The 24,579-nt window shown below is 38.9% G+C and overlaps 1 protein-coding gene and 1 non-coding gene across 2 annotated transcripts in view; both read left to right on the top strand.

The window, feature by feature from the left end:
• The window catches only part of BUB1 (BUB1 mitotic checkpoint serine/threonine kinase), a 44,054-nt gene extending 22,055 nt beyond the window's left edge, over window positions 1-21,999 (top strand). Inside the window, exons 15-25 of the mRNA XM_036070990.2 lie at window positions 1,006-1,087; window positions 3,407-3,581; window positions 5,293-5,380; window positions 8,810-9,048; window positions 10,165-10,308; window positions 18,129-18,244; window positions 18,565-18,726; window positions 18,906-19,063; window positions 19,158-19,332; window positions 19,860-19,966; window positions 21,685-21,999. Of these exons, the coding sequence (XP_035926883.1) occupies window positions 1,006-1,087; window positions 3,407-3,581; window positions 5,293-5,380; window positions 8,810-9,048; window positions 10,165-10,308; window positions 18,129-18,244; window positions 18,565-18,726; window positions 18,906-19,063; window positions 19,158-19,332; window positions 19,860-19,966; window positions 21,685-21,880 (1,642 nt within the window). The 3' untranslated portion in view covers window positions 21,881-21,999. The remainder of the gene's footprint in view (window positions 1-1,005; window positions 1,088-3,406; window positions 3,582-5,292; window positions 5,381-8,809; window positions 9,049-10,164; window positions 10,309-18,128; window positions 18,245-18,564; window positions 18,727-18,905; window positions 19,064-19,157; window positions 19,333-19,859; window positions 19,967-21,684) is intronic.
• On the top strand, window positions 6,887-7,026 carry LOC118522154 (small nucleolar RNA SNORA29). Its single transcript, XR_004910499.1, has one exon. It is a non-coding gene; the product is annotated as a small nucleolar RNA SNORA29 (small nucleolar RNA).
• Window positions 22,000-24,579: the final 2,580 nt, after the last annotated feature.

Genomic DNA, 24,579 nt, shown 5'->3' with positions numbered 1-24,579 from the left:
AAGAAACAGCCAGCCAGTTTTTCCTCCAGTGTTGGAGGAAAAGAGATATGGTGGGTCAGGGGAGATATTTGTTCTCCCAGTGACACGAAATGCTGCAGAGCTTCATCTGGGACTCAAGGTGGGGAGAAAATGTGGCCTGCTGACTAAATGGTCTGGGTCCCGGCACGAGCTCTGCTGCTGGGGAGCATTTTAACCACGTGACAGGAAGATCGTTGCTCAAGTTCTCCTCTAGACCTGCATTATTACACACAAGTTACAGGAAAGTGGACCTCCCATAGCAAAAGCATGTGTTGCCGGGAAAACAGGGTGGTTACAAATGATGAGAGAAATGAGGGATTCTATAAATTTGAAATTGCATTAGGTGTGAATGAGTTTACCAGTACAGGTATCCGTACAGGTCTGTTTATATTTGCAGGATTGCTACAGAAAAGGAAGTGACTTATATCGGGTCATGTTGCAGAGAGATGTTTTAAGCTGAAAGACATTACATTAGGGAGCCAGATGTGGGAGTAGAGTGGGTAGCCCCAGGAATTTTCAGTTTACAGTTTAAACCATGGAAAGAGAGGTGTCACTATGAATTAAAGAGTATCATGGTGTAGAAGAGATTCATATTGAAGTAGAAAGGAAACAGTCTGATCAGCTCTCAGAGGGAAATTCCATAGCTAAACCTAGTCCTAGAGATAAGAAATAAAATGTATGCCATCCATGGTATTCTATTGGCCATGGCCCTACCTCTTTTTTTATTCCTAAAATTTATAACTCAGTGTAGTAGAGATTTTATGTTTTTTCACCCTCTCTTAAGTTACTGTAAATTTATTTTTATATATATAGTCAAGTTAATTCCATTTGCACTCAGTTTTCCTACAACTACTGTAAAAGTAAGGAATGTTTATGTAAATGTTAATTAAATAGGATAAGTGAAGAATATTTCTAACAGTCTCACTTAAGTGGTAGTATTTCCTTTAGCATATTTTACAATTTATAATTTTACAAATCTTTCCTTAGATTACCACAGCCTAAAAATAAACCCACAGGAGCCAGGACCTTTGGAGAACGCTCTATAAGCAGATTTCCTTCAAAACCCAGTGTAAGTAAATCATTGCTTCATCCATGAAATGGGTCTTACAACTCGTTCCTTTTCATTTTACCAAGTGATATGCCAATCAAATGAGATAATATATATAAAACTGTGCTGAAAAATACAACATTATATGGAGAGTGGGTTTTGGGGAGCATTATTCTACAATCATTCAAGTACCTATTATGTATCACGCACTGTGATAGATGCAGAAGCTAAACAATGATAGGATCCTGGCCCTCAAAGAGCCGTGGCGGGAGGAACGAGTGGGGGATATATTTTCCTAGACCCAAGAAGCGAGGCCTACAATGGAATATTAGAAAACCCACCAAGTCTGAGTTAAAGTGGACTGGTCCATCGTCAGTATAACTCAGCAGTTGGCGGACTCACAGCATTCTCCGTCATAGCAACCGTTGTGTCCAGCCCATATGCATCTTCTACTCTAGCCCTGAGTGTTACCGTGTGGTGTGCTTTCTCTCCACTCACCCTGGCCTGGCCCTATGGCTGGGATGGTCAGAGAGTAGTGCTGCAGAGCTGAGCTAAAGCCTGGCGTATAGCTTTAGTTCCATGGTGGATTCTTCTGAATAAATTATCATTCAGCTCTCTAATCCTTCTGATGAACTTCTTGACCTTCTCAAAAACTTCCAAATAATGGACTGGATTTCAGATACAGTGCATCAATTAATAGATGGATTTCAGTCAACTATTCAACAAGAGACGTTTTGAACAAAAAAGCTATATGAATTTTTTGCATCCTGTCCCTATGCACAAGCCAATTGCTTTATCCTGCATCCACCCGAAGAAACAACCAGCCAGTTTTTCTTCCAGTGTTGGAAGAGATAGGGTGGATATGTAAAACCTGTGCACTATATATAAAAACCATGGGTGGCATTTTATTGGCAACTGAAGGGTTTTGCCAAGCATAATTCTGACTCAGCAGTTTCTGTCTTTGTGTACAGACTCTAAAACTTGACCACTGCATTTTTGGAGAAATAGCTAATTCTGGGGCTAAAGAAGGAAAATATAAGTGAGCCTAGAGCATCTTGTGGTGCCAGAAAGTAAGGAAGTGCTTTAAAAAAAAAAAAAGATGGCATAACAAACGAACTCAGGAGCCAAAGCTGAATAAGCCCATGGCCAAACCTGGCACAATTCGAGCAAGAAAATAAGTAGAATAAGGTAGTATTGGATCATAACCCAAGAAATAAAATAAATATCCTTATCGATATAAACAAATGGGAGAGAGGACAAAATAAACCTTCCTTACAGAAGAATTGCAGGTAATAAATGTGAAAGGAATGACTGATAATAGAAAATCGCCATTGGAACACCACAGTAATCATTGTTCTAGGTAAGCTCCACAGGGAATACTAAAATTAGCAAGTGAAACTTTAAGAAGAAACAGGACATTTGTATAGCCTTGCAGTATCTCCCCAGATGATTGTGGTTATTTTAACATCTGTCCACATATTCTTTGATATCCCTCCCTCCAGGAGGTAGATCTTAGTTTACCTTTGAGTGTAGGCTAGACCATGACCTGCTTCTGACAAATTAAGGTCAGGAAAGGGAAAAATAGTTCCTTACAGAGGAGAAACCTGGCAGACACCACCTTCACCAAGTGATGGCTTAACCTCACCAGTAATAAGTTGTTTTGATATCATGTATCCCCTAATGGCGCTTTACCCGATATTCTTCCCTGAAATCTGTAACTCCAGTCTATACATGAGAAAAGACCAAATTTAAACCCAAATGGGAGAGACATTCCACACAGCTCCTGACCAGTATTCAAAAATGTCCGTGTAAGAAGGACTGGGACAGACCAATCAACTGGCATAGGTCAGAGGAGACCCATCGAGATGTGACAACTAAATCACATGGCATCCTGGACTGGAGCCTGAAACAGAGAAGGGACATGAGTGGGGAAAGGATGAAATCCAAGTAGCATCTAGAGTTAGTAGGATTGTTTAGTTTTTATAAATGCACCAGGATTCTATAAGATGTTAACATCAGAGGGAGTTTGATGACATGCACATGGGAACTCTGTACAATCTTTGTAACTTGTCTATAAATCTAGACTTTTCAAATTAAAAAAAAAGTAAAAATTGGAAAATAAAATGCGACCCTTGGATACAGTGTGACTGCACTGGGGTATGTTAAAGATGAAGTGTCCCGCTTCTGGGGAGAGGAACAGAGAACCCAGGGGTGTTAGCCAGGGGTGACATCTATTTCCTCTTTGATTCCTCAGTTTTTTGAATCTTAAGCAGTATCAATGAGTTAAATGACAAAACGGGGAGATTGTTGCTTTTTTTTTCAGTTCAGCTTTTGTTGTAGGAAGTACCTCACGCCGAAGAGTTTTTGGATGACTCAACCATCTGGGGTGTCCGCTGCAACAGAACCCTGGCGCCCAGTCCAAAAAGCCCAGGACACTTCACGGCTGCCGCACAGCTCGCGTCCACACCTTTCCACAGACCACCCGCGGATGCAGGTCCTGCTCTGGAGGATAAAGGTGTGTGTCACACCACTCGAGTGTCTTGTCTTCTGCTAACTCAGTTCTTTCAGGATTACAGTTTTCTTGGAAATTCTAAATGGAAGTTTAAAGATCATCCAGAGGAAACTTAAAATCCATTCACTGTATTGTTACCTATATGATTTCTTCTTTTGGCATACTGTTTTCTGAAAGTCTGTGCATTTTAGAAACTTAGAAACATAGATTAGAGGTAGAACAGGAGAAAAACCTATAGAAGCACTTAAAGGCAGATATGCCAAGTCCAACCCATTTGTACGGGATATAGGTTGATGTTATGTTTACTACAAACAAAATGGCCAAGACAGACAGGTTAAGTTGCTTGAATGCTAAATATATAAATTTTATTACTTTAGAGTTGTAGCCAAGTACTACACTCAGGAAAATCATATTTTCTTATTTTTTTTAACGACTGACTTCAAGAGAGTAATGGTAAAATATGCAGATAGTTCTTATTTCCCCTAAACATAACACTCCTATATCAAAGATCTTTATCTGAATTAAACCTTAACATATGACATTGTCATTAAGCCCAAATAATTAATTATTCCCTATTAAGTACCAACCTACAAAATATATTGACAACAAAGGACCACTTTACCATTTTGATGAGTTTTTTACTAGCCAAACTCTGTCACTGCTGACACTTTTAATAAAAATAGTAATTGGTCCCCAAAGCAATGCAATGAAAGAACTGTCAAAGCATTTCACTCCCCTATGTGGAAGCGTATTTTAATATGAAGTCTGAGCCCATAGACCTAAAAACTTTTAACTAAGGAGTAAAAAAAAATTTTTAGAGTACTAACCTAGTATATTACCTTTCTCTTCTGGATTTTTAAGGAGAGTTCAGTTGAAATTTGGACAATTGCCAGGTGCCATCACAAGCTTGCCACTTTAACAAAAAAATGTTCAAGTGTTTCCGTTTGGGAAAACGAGTTTATTCAGTTGGTGTCTTTCAGAGTCAATATCGGCTGTTTTTGGAGTATTTGCACTTTGGTTGGATAAATAGAAGCTAATGTTCTAGTTCTAAAAAGTATTAGCACCTGTTTGGTGATGCAATATCTGATAAAATTTAGTCCAGTGTAATACTTAGGTATTTATAGTATTGTGTGTGTGTGTGTGTGTGTGTGTGTGTGTGTATAATATATACTTCACATCTGCCTATCTAGTTTGTCTTTCTGTAGATAGTTTTTATTTGTTTGTTTTTAGTTAAAGGGAGTGATGGTAAGTATTGCCAGGTATCTTCCGGATGTAAACACTCTAAATCAGTTGAATCAACTAAACACTAACTGACTAAATAAAGCAGTCAGTCGGAAAGACACCCAAATCTCTGCCCTCTAGAAGCGTTGCAGTGTTTTACTCTCCATGTCCTTGTCCTCAGGTTCTCCTAAAGCAGGGTGTGCCCTCTGCCCGTACCAGAACCTCCATGGGCTGCTCAGACCTGCCACCCTTTGGACCTTTTGCTCTTGAAGGATTGGATGTGTAAAGTTGAAATGCTCACAAATATTAGTAGTAAAAAAAAAAATTTTTAGTGATGTTTTTTCCTATTTTAAAAATATTATGGAACATTTTACCATGAAACACCATTTTGAAATTATAATGAAAGTCAGTGTAAAAAGGAATTATGGACTTCATAACCACATGAAATCATATGCGTGCATTATGTCTGTTTCTAATTTTCTACATATTTCAGAAAATGTGGTCGCAAAAGAGTGCACCCATGTGACTCTGGATTCTTGTGAAGAAAACATGGCAGAACCCTCAAAAGACAGAAAGTTCAGGTATTGTGAGATTTTATTGACTTGCAGGTATAAGCCAGAAGCTACTCTCTATAGATACACATACAGTGATAAGCCTAAACATTGGATCCATCAGGGCAGTGAGAGAAGCAGCTGGGGTAGCAGAGAGTATCTGTGGGAGTAGTTCCTGTGACTGACTTCTACTCATTTTGAGAGCAGAACTGCACTTACTCTTACCAGCCAAAGACCCTGACGTAGTGTAAAGACTATTGTAGAACTGAGCAAACACATATTTGTTTCCATATACCCATTCTAATTGAGAAAAGCAATCACTTTCTTTTAAGAGGAGGACAATAGAATGTTTAAGCCTCTTAGGTGTTGGTACAAAATGCATATGTAGCATACATGTGTGCTTTGCAGAAGTAAAATTCCACCCTATTTGAATAGTCTGGTAAATGTAACAGACACTGAAAGTAGCTGTAATCTTTTGAGTATTTTATTATATTCCATTGTAATGCTGATACTTTTTATGTACTATATCCTGTAATTAATCCTCACAGTAGATTTAGTTGTAGGAACTATTCTTTTCCACCATTACAGATGAGGAAACCAGGTCTAGAGAGTTAAAGAAATGACCTAAAGTCATACAAATTCTAATTTGTAGCATTGTAATTTCAACCCATATTTCAGAAGCCTTGCTCTCACCACTATGTTGTACTGCCTCTTGTCATTAAAACCTCTTCTTAAATTAAGACCCCAGTAAATAAATTGGATGAAAGAAATGAGCAGAATTTACAAAAGAAAAAAAATGAATAAACATGGAGAAAATAACTTAACTCCTTAATAATAAAATCAATGCAGATGAGCAGATCTTGCCTTTTAATTTAAAATTCTGCCCAATAGGCACAGTCTATTACTGCCCACAAGGAATCTTTGACATGCAGCTAAACTTTTGACTCACAAGACTGGCATAAGCCACACTTGGCATAAGATTAACATAGAAATATACAGGACAAAAATCATTGCCAAGGAAAGAACTATCCAAGACACTATCATCTTTGACCTGCATGGGACAAGTTATAAGGAAACACTTAGGACCAAGGTACAGAAGCTTCCCTAGCTTAGAAGCCTTATTTCCGTGGATGTCAGTGGTCCTTGCAACACTATAGATTTAGATTCCAGAGACCCCACAAGGAATAGGCCCATCACGAGAATCCTCGTACCTGAAGCCTGACGCTGTGGATTCCCAGCATATATTTCTAATTCTCTCAGTCTAGAATACAGTTCCAGTCATGGCTTTTGTTTACCATAAGCAGTGGTGACAGTGATACTCTTAACTTTCAGTTTTCAGGGGATAGGAGCTAGAAAGTTAACCAAAACTCAAATTCTCATGGAGAAGGGAAAAGCGTTTTATTTATAATGTATGTACCCACAGTAATTTGGGTACTCAAGTTGCTAGTAACAATTTATGTAGGTTTGAAAGCAATTTTTTCTGTGTGCATGGATACCCCTAATATCTGTTTTGTTGTAATATCAAATATTGAAAATACTCCCATTTGACTACCACAGTTTCTCCCAATAATAGATTTTGGTGGCTATGCTTGTGGGATAAATTAAAATTGCCATGATCTGAAGAGGGAGGACCCTTTTGTGTCCTCCTCCTATATGAAATGGCTGAACAGAAAATTAATTAATTAAAATATTGGAAGTATTTTTAATATCTAAGAACCAGAGAATTATTCTATTCCAGCATACATCCACTGAATTAAATGGTAGGTAGTGATTAAAATCCATGATAGGGCCATGGCAGACACCACCTTCACCAAATGACCAAGGTTAATTTCACAAGTGACAGCTTATGGTAGTCATGCATTGAGAAGGGCACTTGACCTCTGGAACATTCTTCACAGTGTAATCATAAGGAAAATATCAAAGGAACCCAAACTGAGGGACACTCTATAAAATACCTGGCCGGTAGTCCCCAAAACTGACAAGGTCTTGGGGAGGTAGGAAACACTAAGAGACCATCACAGATGAGAAGGGGGTAAGGAGACATGACAGTTGAATACAACATGGTATCCACGATTAGATCTGGGAGCAAATAAAGGGCCCTTTGGGAAAACTGGTGAAATCCAAGCGAAGTTTGGAGGTCAGGATAGCAAATGTTGACATACTGGTTTTGACAGGAGCCACTGTCCCATGACATGGTAACGTTCAAGGAAATTGGGTGAGGAGTGTGTGGGAATTTGCTATGATCTTTGTAACATTTCTTTAAATTATTCCAAACCTAGTTTCTTTTCAAAAAAACTTCCTACTAGGAAAAATGCCTATCAAGAAGTAAGAATGCAGCCTGAAGTTGCATATACAGATTTATCTTTGTAACAATGCATACTGATACATGAGTTTGTGTATATGTGGGCGTAAAGGTGGAGGAGAGTTTATGTGTGTGGAGATACCTACACAGTCAGGTCTTACTATTTGCCCTCGTCCTTTTGTATAAAGTCACTGCAGTCTCTGAATTACCCAACACTGAACCATTGTTCCTAGTTAGGTTCCCATGAGCCTCTGTTCACAACATTTTGTTTAAAGACACCTTATTTAATAAATAATTGTTGATTCATTGGTATTGAACTCAGGGCCAACAGCACTATAACTTATACCTGAACACGGCTTATCTAACACATATTTTCCCTGTAAGACACATCACAGCCTTCTTGCACTTAGGAACACTAGACAACACTTTAGCACTGCACTTGGGGGAACATTTTAAACAACGAAATCACAAAAACACACAGAAAAACATGTTACTAAATGTACTGCGAAAGGACACTGGTTTACAGTGTGAGAGCTGACATGAGAATGCAGAGCATTGCCTTATTCCACTTCTGGGAATGTGTATGTTGGGTGACTAAATGTTTTCACCATTCTGCACGTCTGCAAAAGTACCATGAAAATTGATTCGGGGATTATGAATGAGTTTAGCACGTAGGAGAATTCACAAATATGGGATCCGTGAATAATACAGATCAACCATATGTGTGTGTACAGAAAGATACTAGTGTTAGGTTTTGGATTATGACATTCTCTGTTTGTTTCAGTGCTATAAAAGAAGCCATTTTGGAATAGAGTTCAATATTCAGTCTTGATCCCCAGCTTGATGACATCTTGGGGAAATAAGCCCACCCCTCCCCATGTTTCCCACTAAAGAATATCCATCGCGTTCCCTCACCTATTTGTTGACTCTATTTCCATGTCTTGGATTTTATTTCTATGCATACTGTACTGGCTGTGTATTTGCATATATTTGTTTGTCTGAAGAAAATGCTGTAATCAACCCTTTGTAAAGGAGTTTTGAAATGTCTTTCGTAGAATGAAAAGGAAACTGTTTTGTGGTACTTTTATGTGATCAAATCCAATAGACTTGTAATCATGTGTTTTGTTTCCTCTTGTCTATTCCTTTAACACATCCAGTCCAATTCAAGAGAAAAGCCCAGAGCTGGCGTTCCCAGCAGACGTATCTCCGGCATCCTTGCTCCGTGGGAGCCAACCTGCTGCAGGTGGTGTGCTGACCAGTGAAGTAGCGCAGAGCCTCAAGGCTTGTAAACTCACAGACACTAACTTCACCATTGCGGAAGATCCACCGGACGCCAGTGCTGGGCGCCGAGCAGAATGGATGCAGACTAGTTCACTTGAGAATGTCGATGCTTCAAGTATGAACAGATGTTCAGTCTTAATTGTGTCCCCGAATAAGGACAATAGCCTGGTAAAAGCTGTTCCATGAAAGCTCAAAGAGCAGGGACTTGAATGTCTTTGAGTGGAACACAAATTCAGACAAAACTTGCAAACTGGATCACAGTGGGGTATAACAGTAGCACACTTGAAGGGCAAATTAATTCGTTTTAATTTTAGAAGGTATCAAAATCACTACTGTTGCAGGAGGGAGTTAGAACTGGAGGGCCTACTATGGCAGGCGTTGAATTTAAGACTGGTATCCCCGTTTTACAGCCAAATAAACAGGCTCAGAGCTTACCTCCTTTCCCCTGGTTACACAAAAACAGTCTTGGATAGTGTTGCATCGTGGTTAAGAATACAGACTGTGAAGGTTCTAATCCTAGCTCCACTTTTAGGCAGTCACATGATCTTGGTTGGCCAAGATCATTTCAGTTCTCTGTGGCTCTCTTTCCTTCTCTATAAAGTGGGGGTGATGGTCCTACTGCAGAGTCTTCTTATAAGGACCAAGTGAAGTACTAAACAAAGTACTCAGAACAGGGTCCTACATACACTTAGCACTAAATAAATGTTAATCATGCTGGATTAGTCTTTGATAACTACCACTAAAAGAATTTTTATAGCATGCTAAATTGAATAGAAACTTTATTCTTCCCTTTAGAAATGATTTCTTTTTTGTGAACCCAAAGTACATCTCATGCATGCAAACTGCTCATAGATAATATAAGTATTGAAAGTCATTGTATTTTGTGGGAAATGTTAGAAGTAACTGATATCCAGGTCGGCCTTTAAGACATAATTATGTTAAAGGCAGAATCTAGCAGTTCCAGGCAAGTGGAACAGGTGCTTTTGGTGTTCATTTCCTTTGTCACAACTAAATATTGATCTAAATTTGTTGATCTAAAATAACAATGAGCTGTGCAGAACTAGCCATTTTGATTTTTCCAAATGGTTATTATTTGAATCATTGCTCTTTTAAAGATAAGGCTTTTGATAGCTTATTTAATGAATGTCTCCACTTGTTTTATCTGTAGTTTCTTTGGGAAAATTCTTGGGTACTGAATTCATTTCCTTTATTTGTTTCCATTCCTTTTAAGACTTGACTGTTGAGAATCCATGGGATGAAACGTTGATTCTCACACTTTTATCTGGGCTTTCTAAACCAGTGAGATCCTATCCAAATACTTATGAATGGCAGTGTAAACTTCCAGCCATCAAGCCCAAGACTGAATTTCAACTGGGTAAGGACTATATGGGTAATAAAACTTTAAACTCTTCTATATGGGAAGTCAATGGTAACTCATGTGTGTGTGATTCTCCTTCCGGTACCACCCCTGTGCCCCACCCCCACCTCAAGTAAAGAGTCATAGATTATCTATAGTACTAAGCTGAGAACATTTTGTTAAGCCGTGACTGTCGGATTTTGATTGCTGTTGAGACTGTCACTTATAGAGAGTAATTTAGCAATACCTGTCAAAGTAAAAAATGCATATACTTTTAGACATCCACTTTTAAGAATTTCCTGCAGATATGCTTGCATCCATTCAATATGACATATGTGCATGTAAAAACAGTAGATTGGAAACAACATAGGTGGCTATGGGGACTGCTTAAATAAATTATGGGACATCTCTACAGAAAATATAGCTTGCTCTGTGCTGATAGGTAATGATGTCCAAAACATGCTGTTAAGGGCAGACTAATATTATATGCTGCCTTTTCTCAAAAAGGGGGAAGATAACATATGTTCATATTCATGCTATTTCTAGAGAACCCTTGAAGCATACTCAAAACTAATAAAAATGGTTAACAGGGTGGATGTGAATAACAGTGGGAGCAAGACTTCTCACGAGATACTTTACACACACACATGCACACGCACACACACACAGAGCTTCCCCTATTGACATCTTGCTTTAGTGTGGTACATTTGTTGAAATTGATGAGCCAATATTAATACATTATTATTGACTAAAGTCCATAGTTTACATTCAGGTTCGTTCTTCGTGTTGTACGGTCTGTGGGGTTTGACAAATGTATAATGACCTGTATCCATCATTACAGTATCATAAAGAATAGTTTCACTGCCCCCAAAATCCCCTGTGTTCCATCTATTCATCACGTCTACCCTCTATCTAAAACCCTGACAAGCACTAATCTTTTTACTACTGTCTCCATAGTTTTGCCTTTTCCAGAATGTCATATAGTTGTAACCATACCGCATGCAAGCTTTTTCAGATTGGCTTCTTTCACTTAGCAATTTGCATTTAAGATTCCTCCATGTCTTTTCATGACTTGAAAGCTCTGTCTTTACAATCACTGAGTAATAGTCCATTGTGCAAATGTGCCACAGTTTATTTATCTGTTCACCTATTGAAGGGCATCTTGGTCGCTTCCAAGTTTTGGCAATTATGAATAAAGCTGCTGTAAAACTCCTATGCCATTTTTGTGTGGACAGAAGTTTTCAGTTCATTTGGATAAATACCAAGGCCTTGTGATTGCTGGAACATGTGAGCGTATGTTTACTTCTGTAAGAAACCACCAAACTGCCTTCAAACAGAGTTCGTACCATTTTGTATTCCCACCAGCAATGGTGACAGCTCTGTTACTCTATAGCCTCACCATCACTTGGCGTTGTCAGTAGTTTGGGTTTTGGCCACTCTAATAGATGTGTAATGGTATTTCCTTATGGCTTTTCATTTGTAATTCCCTAATTACATATGATGTACATTTTTTCATGTTTATTTGCCACCTGTATATCTTTTAGGGTGAGGTATATATCCAGATCTTTTGCCCATTTTTTTAAAAATCAGGTTGATCGTTTTCTTAGTTCTTTCTTTCTGAGTTTTCCCCCCCCCACTTTCTTAATTGAGTTTCAAGAGTTTGTTATGTATGTTGGATAACTTTTATCAGTTAAGTGTTTCACAAAGATATTCACTCAATCTTTGGCTTGTCTTTTCATTCTGTCAACTGTGTCTTTTGCAGAGAAGTTTTTAAATTTTGTCCAGTTTATCAATTTATTTCTTTCATGGATCATGCTTTTGGTGTTGTGTCTAAGAGGTCATCGGCATACCCAAGGTCACCTAGCTATTCTCCTGCTACCTTCTAGGGATTTTATAGTTTTATGTTTTACATTGATGTGTATGATCCATTTTGAGTTAACTTTTATGAAAGGTATAAGTTCGGTGTTTAGATTCATTTTTGCATGTTGATGTCCAGTTCCATCAGCATTTATTGAAAAGTCTATCCTTTCTTAATTGAATTGTCTTTGCTCCTTTGTCAATGATCAGTTAACAATATATTTGCTTGGCTCCATTTCTGGGCTCTCTCTTCCATTCCATTGACCTATTTATCTATATCACACTGTAGCTTTTATAGTAAGTCTTGATGTTGTGTAATGCCAGTCCTCCAACTTGTTCTTCAATATTGTGTTGGCTGTCTGGGCCTTTTACCTTTCCACATAAACTTTAAAATCGATTTGTCAATAGCCACAAAATAACTTGCAGGGATTTTGATTAGAATTTCTTTGAATCTATAGATCAAGTTGGGAAGAAATGACATCTTGACAGTATCATGTCTTCCTATCCATGTACATGGCATATCTCTATTTAGATCTTCTTTGATTTTTTTAAGTCAAAGTTTTATAGAGTTCCTTATATAGATCTTCTGCATATCTTGTTAGATTTATGCCTAAGTTATTTCATTTTGGAGGATGCTAATGTAAGTGGTATTGTGTCTTTTTAATTTCAAATTCCACTTACAAATTTCTGGTACATAGGAAAGCAGTTGACTTATATATTGACCTTGTATATCCTGCAACCTTTCTATAATCACTGTATTAGTTACAGGAGGGTTTTTTGTTGTTGATTTTTTGGCATTTTTCTGACTAGACAATGCTGTCATCTATGTACAAGGACTATTTCATTTCTTCCTTCCCAAGCTGTATACATTTTATTTCATTTTCTTGTTTTATCGCATTAGCTAGGACTTCTAGTACAATGTTGAGTAGGAGTGGTGACAGGAGAAATTCTTGCCTTGTTCCTGATCTTAGTGAGAAAACATTTATCTAGTTTCTCACCATTAAGTATGTTAGCTGTAGGTTTTTTGTAGATGTCTTTTGTCAAGTTGAGAAAGTTGCCCTCTATTCCTAGTTTGCAGAAAGTTGCTATTATGAATGGGTGTTGGATTTTATTAAATACTTTTTCTATTTTTATGATAAGATCATGTGATTTTTCTTTTTACTCTGTTCATGTGATAGATTCACTAATTGATTTTTGAATGTTGAACCAGCCTTGCATACCTGGGTTAAATCCCACTTGGTCATGGTAAATAATTCTTTCTATACTTGTTTTGGATTTGATTTGCTAATATTTTGTTGAGGATTTTTACATCTATGTTAATAAGAGATACTGCTCTATAGTTTTCTTATAGTGTATCTCTCTGGTTTTGATATTCAGCTAATGCTGGCCTCATAGAAGGGGTTAGGAAGTATTCATTCTGCTTCTTTCCTCTGAAAGAGTTTGTGGAGAATTGGTATAATTTCTTCCTTAAATATTTGGTAGAATTCACCAGTGGAAATCATCTGGTCCTGGTGCTTTCTGTTTAGGAAAGCTATTAATTATTGATTCAATTTCTTATCTCATACTCCTGTGTGAGTTTTGGTAGAGTATGTCTTTCAAGGAATTGGTCCATTTCATCTAGGTTATCAAATTTGTGGGCACAGAGTTGTTCATAGTATTCCCTTATTATCCCTTTAATTCATGGGATCTATACTGATGTTCTCTCTTTAATTTCTGATATTAGTATTTTGTGTCCTTTCCCTTTTTTTCTTAGGTAGCCTGGTAGGGGCTTATGGGTTTTTATTGACCTTTTCAAAGATTCAGCTTTTTGTTTCATTGATGTTCTATTTTCAATTTCATTGATATCTGCTCTATTATTATTTTTGTATCTAAATTACGCAATTTTTTTTTGTCTTAATTAGGCAGGCAATTTTTTCTTGTTTTTTTTGTTTGTTTGTTTTGCCTGCTCTGATTATTTTTTTCTTCTGCTTTGGATTTAATTTGTTCTTTTTTTTCTAGTTTTCTAAGGTGGAAACTAAAATTCTTGATTTTAGATCTTCTTTTCTAACATATGCATTTAATCCTATAAATTTCCCTCTAAGCACTGCTTTTGCTGTACCCCACAATTTTGATAAATTGTGTTTTCATTTTCTTTTAGTTCAAAATATTTTTAAATTTCTTTTAAGATTTCTTCTTTGATTAATGTGTTATTTTAATATGTGTTGTTTAATCTCCAAGTGTTTGGGGGCTTTCCAGCTATCTTTCTGTTATTGATTACTAGTTTAATTCCATTGTGGTTGGAGTACATACTTTGTATGATTTCTTTGTTTGGTTGGTTGGTTTTTTAATTTGATAAAGGTGTGTTTTTTTGTTTTGTTTTGTTTTGTTTTTTTTATGGCCCAGAATGGTCTGTCTTGGTGAATGTTCTATGTGAGCTTGAAAAGAATGTATTGTCTGCTGTTGTTAGATGAAGTATTCCATAAATGTTAATTAGATCCAGTTGATTCGTGCTGTTGTTCAAGTCAATCATGCCCTTACTGATTTTTTGCCTGTTGGGTCTGTCAATTACTGATAGAGAGGTGTAGCAATCTCCAACTAGAATGGTGAATTCATCTGTTCTCCTTGCAGTTCTATCAATTTTTGCCTCACTATTTTGATGCTCTGTTGTTAGGCACATACGCATTACGGATTGTTATGTCTTTTTGGAAAATTGATCTTTTATCGTACCTAATGCCCGTTTTTATGCCTGATAATTTTCATTGCTCTGACATCTGCTCTCTCTGAAATTAGTATAGCTACTCCAGCTTTCTGTTTATTAATGTTAGCATGCATGGTGTATCTTTCTCCATCCCTTTACTTTTAATCTATGTCTTTATATTTAAGGTGTTTTTCTCAAAGACAACGTATAGCTGGGTCTTGTATTTTATCTACTGCGATTGTTTCTGTTTTCATTGGGTTTTTTTTTTTTAAGTTTTTTTTTTAAGATTTTATTTATTTATTTGAGAGAGTGCACACAAGTGAGCCAGGGAAGACACAGAGGGAGGGGAAGCAGACTCCCTGCTGAGCAGGGAGCCCGATGTGCGGCTTGATCCCAGGACCCTGGGATCATGACCTGAGCCAAAGGCAGACGCTTAACCGACTGAGCCACCCAGGCGCCCCTTCATTGGTATATTAAGTCTACTGATATCTAGAAAGATTACTGATAGAGCTGGATTAATATCTACTATATTTGTTACTGTTTTCTATTCATTGCCTTTGTTTGTTTCCTTTTTTGTCTTCTCTGTCTTCTCTGGTGTTAATTGGGTATTTCTGTGATTTCATTTTCTCTATTAGCATATCAGTTATACTTCATTTTTTACTGTTTTTAGTAGTTGCCCTAGAGTTTGCAGTATACATTTAGAAGTAATCCCAAGTCCACCTTCAAAGAACACTATAACACTTCACAGGTAATGCCAGGTACCTTATAAGAGAATGTTACTAATTAATTCTTCCCTCCTATCCCTTATAACAGCACTGTCACGTATTTCACTTATCCTAAACTGTACTTACTGAATACATTGTAGCAATTATTATTTTGAATAGTTATCTGTTAGGTCATCTAAGAATAAGAAAAAAATAAGATTTTATTTTATCTTCATTTATTCCTTTTTCCTACAGTCTTCTGATCTGAGTTTCTGGACTATCTCCTCATCCTTCTCTCTGCAGAACTTCTTTTAACAATTTCTTGCAAGTCAGGCTTACTGGTGACAGATTCCCTTAATCTTTGTGTAAGGAAGTCTTTATTTCTTCACTTTTGAAGGGATAATTTCACTGCATACCAAATTTTTGATTGGTCATTTTTCCTTTTAACACTTACTCCACTCTCTTCTTGTTTGTGTGGTTTCCAGAGAAGTCAATGTAATTCTTCTCCTTGCTTCCCTATAGGCAGGGTAGTTTTATTCCACTGGCTTCTTTGAATATTTTTTTCTGGTCTGATTTGCTGCAGTTTGAATACAACTTGCCTGGGTGTGGAGTTTTGGCTATTTTTCCTGCCTTGTGTTCTCTGAGATTCCTAGATCCTTGATTTAGCGTCTGTCATTAATTTTAGAAATTTCTCAACTATTATTGCTCTAAATACTTTTTCTCTTCCTTTCTCGTTTTCTTCTGCCTTCTAGTATTCCCATTACACATGTGTTGCACCTACTGTAATTGTCCCACAACTCTTGAATGTTCTTTTCTATCTTTTTAAATTTTTTTTCTCTTTGCAGATCAGTTTTGGAAGTTTCTGTTGACATTCTTACCAGCTGACGATTCTTTCCCAGCCACGTACAGCCTATTGAAGAGCTCATCAAAGAGAGTCTTCGTTTCTGTTATAGTGGTCTTTTTTTCCCTAGTGCTTCCTTTTGATCCCACCTCAGGGTTTCTGTTTGTCTGCTTACATTCCCATCTGTTCTTACATTTTTTCCTTTTCGCATTATAGCCCTTAGCGTATTAATCATAATTTTAAAAAATCCCTGGTCTTATAATTCCAAAATCTTTGCTATATCTGTGTCTAGCTCTGATACTTGCTCTGTGTCTTCAAGCTGTGTTTTTTGTCTTTTAGTATGCCTTGTCATTTTTGTTAGAAGCCAGACCCAATCCACTGGGTAAAAGGAACTAAGATAAAACAGGCCTCTAGTGTAAGATTTATCTGGCTTGAGATTAGGCTGTGTTTACTGTTTGTTGCCAATGTAGAGGCTAAACTTTCCATTTGTGTCCTTATTTCTGTCTCCCCTGTTGGCTTTGAGTTTCCCTTAAGACTTGTTCTCAAATAAGATCTGAGGTGTTAGTTGTGTTGTCGTCCCCCTCGTACTGGCTCCAGTGGTGGTTTCTCTGGCAAGCTGTTATTCTCTGTATTCACCAGTCTGTCTCTCCAATTTCAGAGGCAGCAGTTTGCCCTATGACTTCAGTTCTTTAATGGATCTTTGAAGACTTGTTGATTTTCAGTTTGTTTTTGTTTTTGTTTTTGTTTTACTGTGGGGTGGAGTGATGACTTCCACGCTCCTTAATGTGCCAGATTAGAAACCAGAAGTCTACTTTTTTATACTTGATTTTGAACACGTGGATTTTTTAAAATTACTTAAAATCTGTTACAACTTTATGTCAGTGGTCTTTCTCCCCAAACCAGTAACCCCACTGTTATTAAAAATAGCAAGACAAATCCAGTTTGAAGGACATTCTACAATTTATCTGACTAATACTCCTTGGAACCGTCATGGTCACCTAAAACAAAAAGTTTGAAACTGTTACAGCTTAGTGGAGGAGACCAAGGAGACTTGATGGATTTGTCCTGAAACATTAAGGAAAAACTACCAAAATCCAGATAAAGAGTGGGTTTAGGAACCTACCACTGTGGGTTCTGTCTTTGGGACAAAGGCACCATGGTTATTAAATGCTAACAGTAGGGGAAACTGGGTGCAGAGCAAACAGAAACTCTACTGTCTTTGTGTAACTTTTTTGTAAATTGAAAACTATCCTAAAATAAAATTTTTACATCAATAAAAAATTATAATTATTCTATTAGAAATATTGGTACAATTATACTTTGCCCATTTTGTCCAAGTGTAAGACACTTGTGTTTTTCAAAGGCATATGGTAGAGCTTTGTTCAGTACTTTACCGAGGATCTTTGTGTGTACTTTCTAACATCACAACAGTCTTGCCAAGTAGACAGCACAGGTGTTACCCCTCTGATATGAGAATATTGGTGAAGAGAGAATGTCTGCCCCGTTCCTGCCATTCAGTGGCAGGCCTGGTGCCCAGCAGTGCTGCTTCTCTTCCCCCGGCCCAGCATTTACAAAGGGGAGCTGTTTTGTGGCAGGTGTTTTAACTCCTTGAAGAAGAAAAACATTTCCTGAGGGAGCTATATATCCATTTGTATTTATTAAAGCAAGCAAGCACCAAGAAAATTCTACAAATACAAAATTTACCAGAAATAATGTTTTGAGCCTTTTTTTTTTTCATTTTGACTCCTGTGTCTTCAAGGTTCCTTGCTGGTCTATGTCGATCACCTTCTTGGAGAAGGGGCCTTTGCCCAGGTCTATGAAGTTACCCATGGAGAGGTGAATGATACCAAAAATAAACAGAAATTTGTTTTAAAGGTAAATAATTTGAGCAGTTCATTGTGTAGTATAGAAATGAATTTTAGAACTTGAGTCTGTCAGCCTCTTTTTTCTTTTTCAAGGCAATGGTGATTTCATTCAGGTCTATAGTCCATGGTTAAGAAACAAAAACCATGTGGCAGGGATTTAGAATGGCCTTGCCACAGAAACGATCTCACAGCAAGTCCCATACTTGAGCAGTAGTCCATAGCTTGTCATCACTTTCTACCCCACATCCTTTACTGGGGTAGAAGTTGCTTTCTGGCTATCGTTTTCCAGAACGTGAGGCTGGATGTGAATGTCACACACCTGATTTGCAGGTCCAGAAGCCCGCCAACCCCTGGGAGTTCTACATCGGGACCCAGCTGATGGAGAGACTAAAGCCAAGCATGCGACACATGTTCATCAAATTCTATTCTGCCCACTTCTTCCAGAATGGCAGTGTATTGGTAGGAGATCTCTACAGCTATGGCACGTTGCTAGTAAGTGTCTTCATTATTATGATGAGAACGTGAGTTTGAAGTCCATTGTTGGCTGGTGGTTGGCTCCAACATTGTAGTTGGAGCTTCTGTTGGAGTGGTAGGTGGGGGCAAAGCTCTTGACTTGAGATCTCATCCATCCTGAGGAACCAATTCAGGATTCCACTCTGTGTTGTTTCTAGAATGCTATTAACCTCTATAAAAACACCCCAGAAAAAGTGATGCCGCAAGCTCTAGTCCTGTCCTTTGCAATCAGGATGCTCTGCATGATTGAGCAAGTGCACGACTGTGAAATAATTCATGGAGACATTAAGCCAGACAATTTCATACTTGGAAACAGGCAAGTGTTGCACTTTGAACGCAGTTCTTACTGTGTCCCCAGCAGCCTTTTATTTGTGCTCATGCCGCCTGGCCCTTGTTTGTGTTTAATACAGATTTTTGGAACAGGACGGTGAAGATGATGATGTATCTGCTGGCCTGGCACTGATTGACCTGGGTCAGAGTATAGACATGAAACTTTTTCCGAAAGGAACTACATTTACAGCAAGGTGTGAGACATCTGGTTTTCAGTGTACTGAGATGCTCAGCAACAAACCATGGAGCTACCAGGTATGGAACCGAAGGGAGAGATTTGAAAATTGTTTCCTTTGTTATACTTGCTATATTTTAAAAATGAACTGGGGGATCTCGTTAGTTTGAGCCAGTCTTGTCATCTTCTGTCCTTGGATTTAAGACCATGCTCGAGTGTTGTTTTCAGTGATGGACACACCCCACGGCTAGAGGCTTCAGAGTGCAGAGGGAGGCCAACCACCAGAGTCCCGGGGAGGGGGGGGGACATCTAAGCTGACCGTGTGCAAGAGGGGCTGAAGTGCTGTGTTTGCCCCCGGATAGCAAAACGGACTTGAGAAGGACACGGTAGCTCCAGAAGAACACCTTTCCGAGGGGCTGCCTCCAGCAAAGCCCGGACAGGCATTCAGCAGGGCGTATCAGCGGGACACTGAAAAAATGGCTTCCCAAAATTATTTAAAAGTAAAATCCTGTGATTATTTACCTAGCTGTAGAAGTTAGAGAGACCTCTTCCTATACTCACGTGTGAGTAACTATTCTAGTCATAGACACCGAGACTTCCTTTATAGATGGATTACTTTGGAGTTGCCGCAACAGTGTACTGCATGCTCTTTGGCACTTACATGAAAGTGAAAAAGGAAGGAGGAGTCTGGAAGCCGGAAGGTCTTTTTAGGAGGTGAGTATCTGCATTGGTGCTGCAGCAAAAGAGCATGAACAGCAGAATGTCGGGTTCTGTCTGGTGGAAAACGGATCTCTGTCACTGCCCAGAAAAGCCCCGCCTTGGGGTGGACGCTGCGCACCGTGAGCGAGTTCCACAGCTCCGCAGCTGCTGGTGCAGCCGGTGCCCGCCCGGACCCACTGAGAGCGGGCAGAGGGGCGGGCATCCCGTCCACGCTCAGATGTTTCTCTTCACCTTCACAGAAATCGCCTGGTGCCCCTGAACCTTAGGTTTTTACTTGTTTCCTTGCCTTTATAAATAAATGGGAATAATGCCGAGCACACTTTCCTAAGAAGTTTCTTATAAGAAGCAAAGGCAAATCATGTATGTGAAAGTGCTTTGTCAGTTATAAAGTAACGAGACGAGGCAGCTGGCTGTCCCAGGGCAGGGTTTTAAGTCCCATGCCTGGGTGACTTTAGTTTTTGTAAGACTGTTCTCATCTGTAAAATGGTAGTGAAAATTAACGACTAGACTAGAGCTCTTCCTATCCACATAGATGGCTCTCTTAACACAGTCACGTGAATAAGCTATTGTGATGTTTGGGTATTTGGTACATGCATGTTCATTATATCACTTATACTTTTGTTGACTTTTTTTTTTTGAGGTATAAAAACATACGTAGAAAGTACGCTCACCTTTAGTGTCCAAAAGGCCTAATGGAGTTTTACATGTTTGTATCTTGAAGAAGTTTAAGCTGGGACTCCCCCCAGCCCCTCATGCACACACCCACCCACCCCAACAAAAAAAAAAAAAGCAGTCGGCGGTAATTTTATGAAATGTAGCATCAGTATATAAATAAGATTAGATTCAGGCCCTGAAGGAAAACTTAGAACAGCTCTGATTTATTCTGCATAATGAGTCGTCAAATTTAGCAAATACTTTATTCCTTCTCTTGCTCATAATCAACGGACCAGAGAGTTATTCACAAGGCTTCTGTCTGATCACCAGAGCCGAGAAAAGTCTTACCCCTCAGCAGGCCTGATAGTAGTGAGCTGCATTTAGTTGTGGTCTGCTTTTTGCCCTGTGCCTTATCTCCATGCTGTGAGGGGTTTGCAGTTAATTTTAAGGCTTCCAGGAGTTGTCTACCTGGTCCCAGCACATACGCAGTTAGGCTCGTCAGAACCATTCAGTCAGCTTATCAGATGCTGGCAGTATGGGATAGAAAGCTAGCCAAAAGCAGACTGATTTTCTTAAAAATAAATAAAAGAAAGTTCTTCCACTGAATACCTATTACTACACTAAGACTACTTAAGTCATTTTTTGGAGTAAAGTGTGTATAAGACATTCAGTTGGATCTTTAATTTCTCTTACTTAGATTCAACATTCCGATTCCTGGGGCGCCTGGGTGGCTCAGTCGGTTAAGCGTCTGCCTTTGGCTCAGGTCATGATCCCAAGTTCCTGGGATCGAGCCCCGCATCGGGCTCCCTACTCGGCGGGAAGCCTGCTTCTCCCTCTCCCACTCCCCGGCTGTTTTCCTGCTCTCGCTGTGTCTCTCTCTGTCAAATAAATAAATATTTAAAAAAAAAGAAAACCATTCCGATTCCTGATGCATTAAGCTGAGTTTAGGTGAAGTTCTGGTCAGCTGTCCGGGTGTGTAGAAGGCCGAGGCCGGAGTGAGGTTGCCCCGGTATGCTGAACACTACACTTTATCTTGTCTTTGTACATTGTCTCTCCAGGCTTCCTCATCTGGATATGTGGAGTGAATTCTTTCACATCATGTTGAATATTCCAGACTGTCATCATCTTCCATCTTTGGATTTGTTAAGGCAAAAGCTGAAGAAACTATTTCAACAACACTATACAAACAAGATTAAGACCCTACGTAATAGGCTAATTGTACTGCTCTTAGAATATAAGCGTTCTCGAAAATAAAACATGGACATTCCCTAGCAATCACTTTGTAAATGCTGGCCTGTTCACTTTGACCCTTGGTGTTTTCCTCATTTATTGTTTATATAAATGTTTCTTAAAAATAAAGTCCACAAAATATATCCATGTGACTTGGATGTTACAAATATTTCAGCAAAGTATACAACCTGGTAAGGTGCCCCCGCATAGCAGGCTGATGGGGCACCTCTTGGGATGCAGGCATTCATGAGAATAATTTGGATCCAAATATTCTCTAAAATCACTTTTAACACTGACCTGTTCACTTTAAGCCAAAAACTTTTTCTAAGTTGAGGGTTTGTATTTGTATATAATAAACAAAAATTCTCCAAAGATAGTCAAAGGATTTCAAGTTTTTATGGATAAAATTTGCCTGTTCTTTTTTTTTTTAAGATTTATTTATTTATTTGAGAGATAGAATGGGGGGAGGGGCAGAGGGAAAGAGAATCCTCAAGCAGACTCCCCGCTGAGCGAGGAGCCCCGTGCAGGGCTCGATTCCGGGACCCTGAGATCATGACCTGAACCGAAATCAAGAGCCAAAATCCTGAACCCAGGACCCTGAGATCATGACCTGAACCGAAATCAAGAGTCGGACGCTTAACCAACTGAGCCACCCAGGCGCCCCAAAATTTGCCTGTTCTTTATTGTACCACTCTTCAGTGCTGTCCCTGGGAAATATTACAGGTATAAATCTTAAGCTTATTTTTTTAAAGTACCATTCAAAGAAATATCTCCCATCTTGAAAATAGTTTTACAAGCTGTATAAATCATTAATTACCTCTAAAATTATAGCAGCCAACTTAGCATTTATCGATTTTTAAAGCTGGAAGGGTCCTGTAACCTGAACTGAACTTCATTTCTCCATCCCTCCCTCCTTACCTTAGCATTATGATGAAAAGAAGTCTGCGGTGACACCCAATTCAAGAGCACAGAGTGAACTGTTTCCTCCTACCCTTAACTCCCAGCCTGTTCTAGGAGCAATCATGACTCATTTTTTTTTAATCTTTCAAGAATGATTCTATGCATATTTCTGTATATTTTTCATACAACTGGCATAATTGTGGTTTTTTAAATTTAATGTATTGACTACATATAGGATAGTCTCATTTTTGTTAATGACTGTAATATTTCATTATATGATGTATCTGTTAATTCCTAGAAACAAATTTCTGGGTCAAAGGTGAGTGCATTTAAAATTTTATGTTAGTGGGCGCCTGGGTGGCTCAGTTGGTTAAGCATCTGCTTTCCGCTCAGGTCATGATCCCAGGGTCCTGGGATCGAGCCCCGCATTGGGCTTCCAGCTCCCCGCTCCCTTCCCTTCTGCTTCCTGCTCCCCCTGCTTGTGCCCACGCTCTCTTTCTGACAAATAAATAAAATCTTAAAAAAAAAAACAGAAAAAAGGTCCTCTAATTTTTTTATACTAGTACTAATTTAAACACTTAGGACTAAACTTTTGGTGGCTTAAATCAGATCTAATTTTTTCCTATTTTTCCTAGCTGGTAGTTTGAATACATGAAGCCTGTTGGTTTGGGGGCAGAGCGGGGGAAGCTTTTCAGACGATTCTTTTGAAGTTTCCCAGTAAATAGTCTTCACTATGAAAATCTTGTGTATGTCTTTCCCAGGTTTTCACTGGTGATTTTTCTCTTGCTGGCTGTTGAGAAGAGAGCTGAGCATTGCCCACCCCCACCTTCGGCTCCAGTGGGAGCTCTTCTCATGCTGACCCAGTAAGCTCACGGCGCTGGCCTGAGGGAGATGGGTTTAATCATGTTGAAGGAGTACCCATCCACTTCTTCTTACAAATGTGAATTACGATACTTTTCTAGTTTTCTTGCCCATCTTTCCATATTTACTCAAAGTGTCAACATAACCGAGTACTGATAAAGCCAAGTTTGTGGGGTCTTTTTTTTCTTTTGAAAATGACTGTTTTGAGAGGAAAGCAAGACAAAAGAAGATACGGGTGCTGTTTACTAAACTAAGAGCGAAGCGTGTCCCTCCATGAAAGGCCGCTGTGGGTGCCTTCAATCTTGGGCTGGGAGGACACTTGGTGTCTGGCCCCTGTTCCCACCAGCCCATTCGCTATTACTGGATCTTCAGCTTCCACCACACTCCAAATATCCTCCATGTTATTCACACCAACAGCCTCAGCCTGACCACGGTGTCGTCCCAGCACTGCTGTTGCCCATCTGGTGTCTGATCTACGCCAAGGGCTTTACTTAAATAAACTTCACAGCCTCATTTCCTAGCAACAACTTATCTCCAGGGAGAAAGGCTCCATCCGAACAAAGTAAGTTGCTTGGAGCATTTCAGCCAAAGTCTTTTTTTTTTTTTTTTTTTTGTCCGTTACCTGGTACAAATTATAGCAATCATCTTTAATTATAAATTAGTTGTCTGCATTGCACACACACACACACACAATGTTTATCTGCACAAGGAAAAAGGCTCTGTCTAAAGGACAGCTGAAACGGATGCATGAGAAGTCAGCACTGGGAGGGAGGAAACGCAGCTTACTCCACCAAGGAGACTGAACTTTCCTTGAGGGCAGAGCTGGGTCTTATCCATCTGTGTCTCCTGCAAAGCTGAGCAGGGGTGCAGGTCATGCTAAGTGCTCCAACATTGGCTAGACTCAGTGTAGGTTCAGATTTAATATCTATCTTGGGTCAAGGCATCTCCTATTCATTCTTGGC

This window comes from Halichoerus grypus, chromosome 10, assembly GCF_964656455.1.
Source record: "Halichoerus grypus chromosome 10, mHalGry1.hap1.1, whole genome shotgun sequence".
NCBI lineage: Eukaryota > Metazoa > Chordata > Mammalia > Carnivora > Phocidae > Halichoerus > Halichoerus grypus.
The sequence above is the reverse complement of the archived record's forward strand: the minus strand, read 5'-3'. Positions and strand labels throughout refer to the sequence as shown.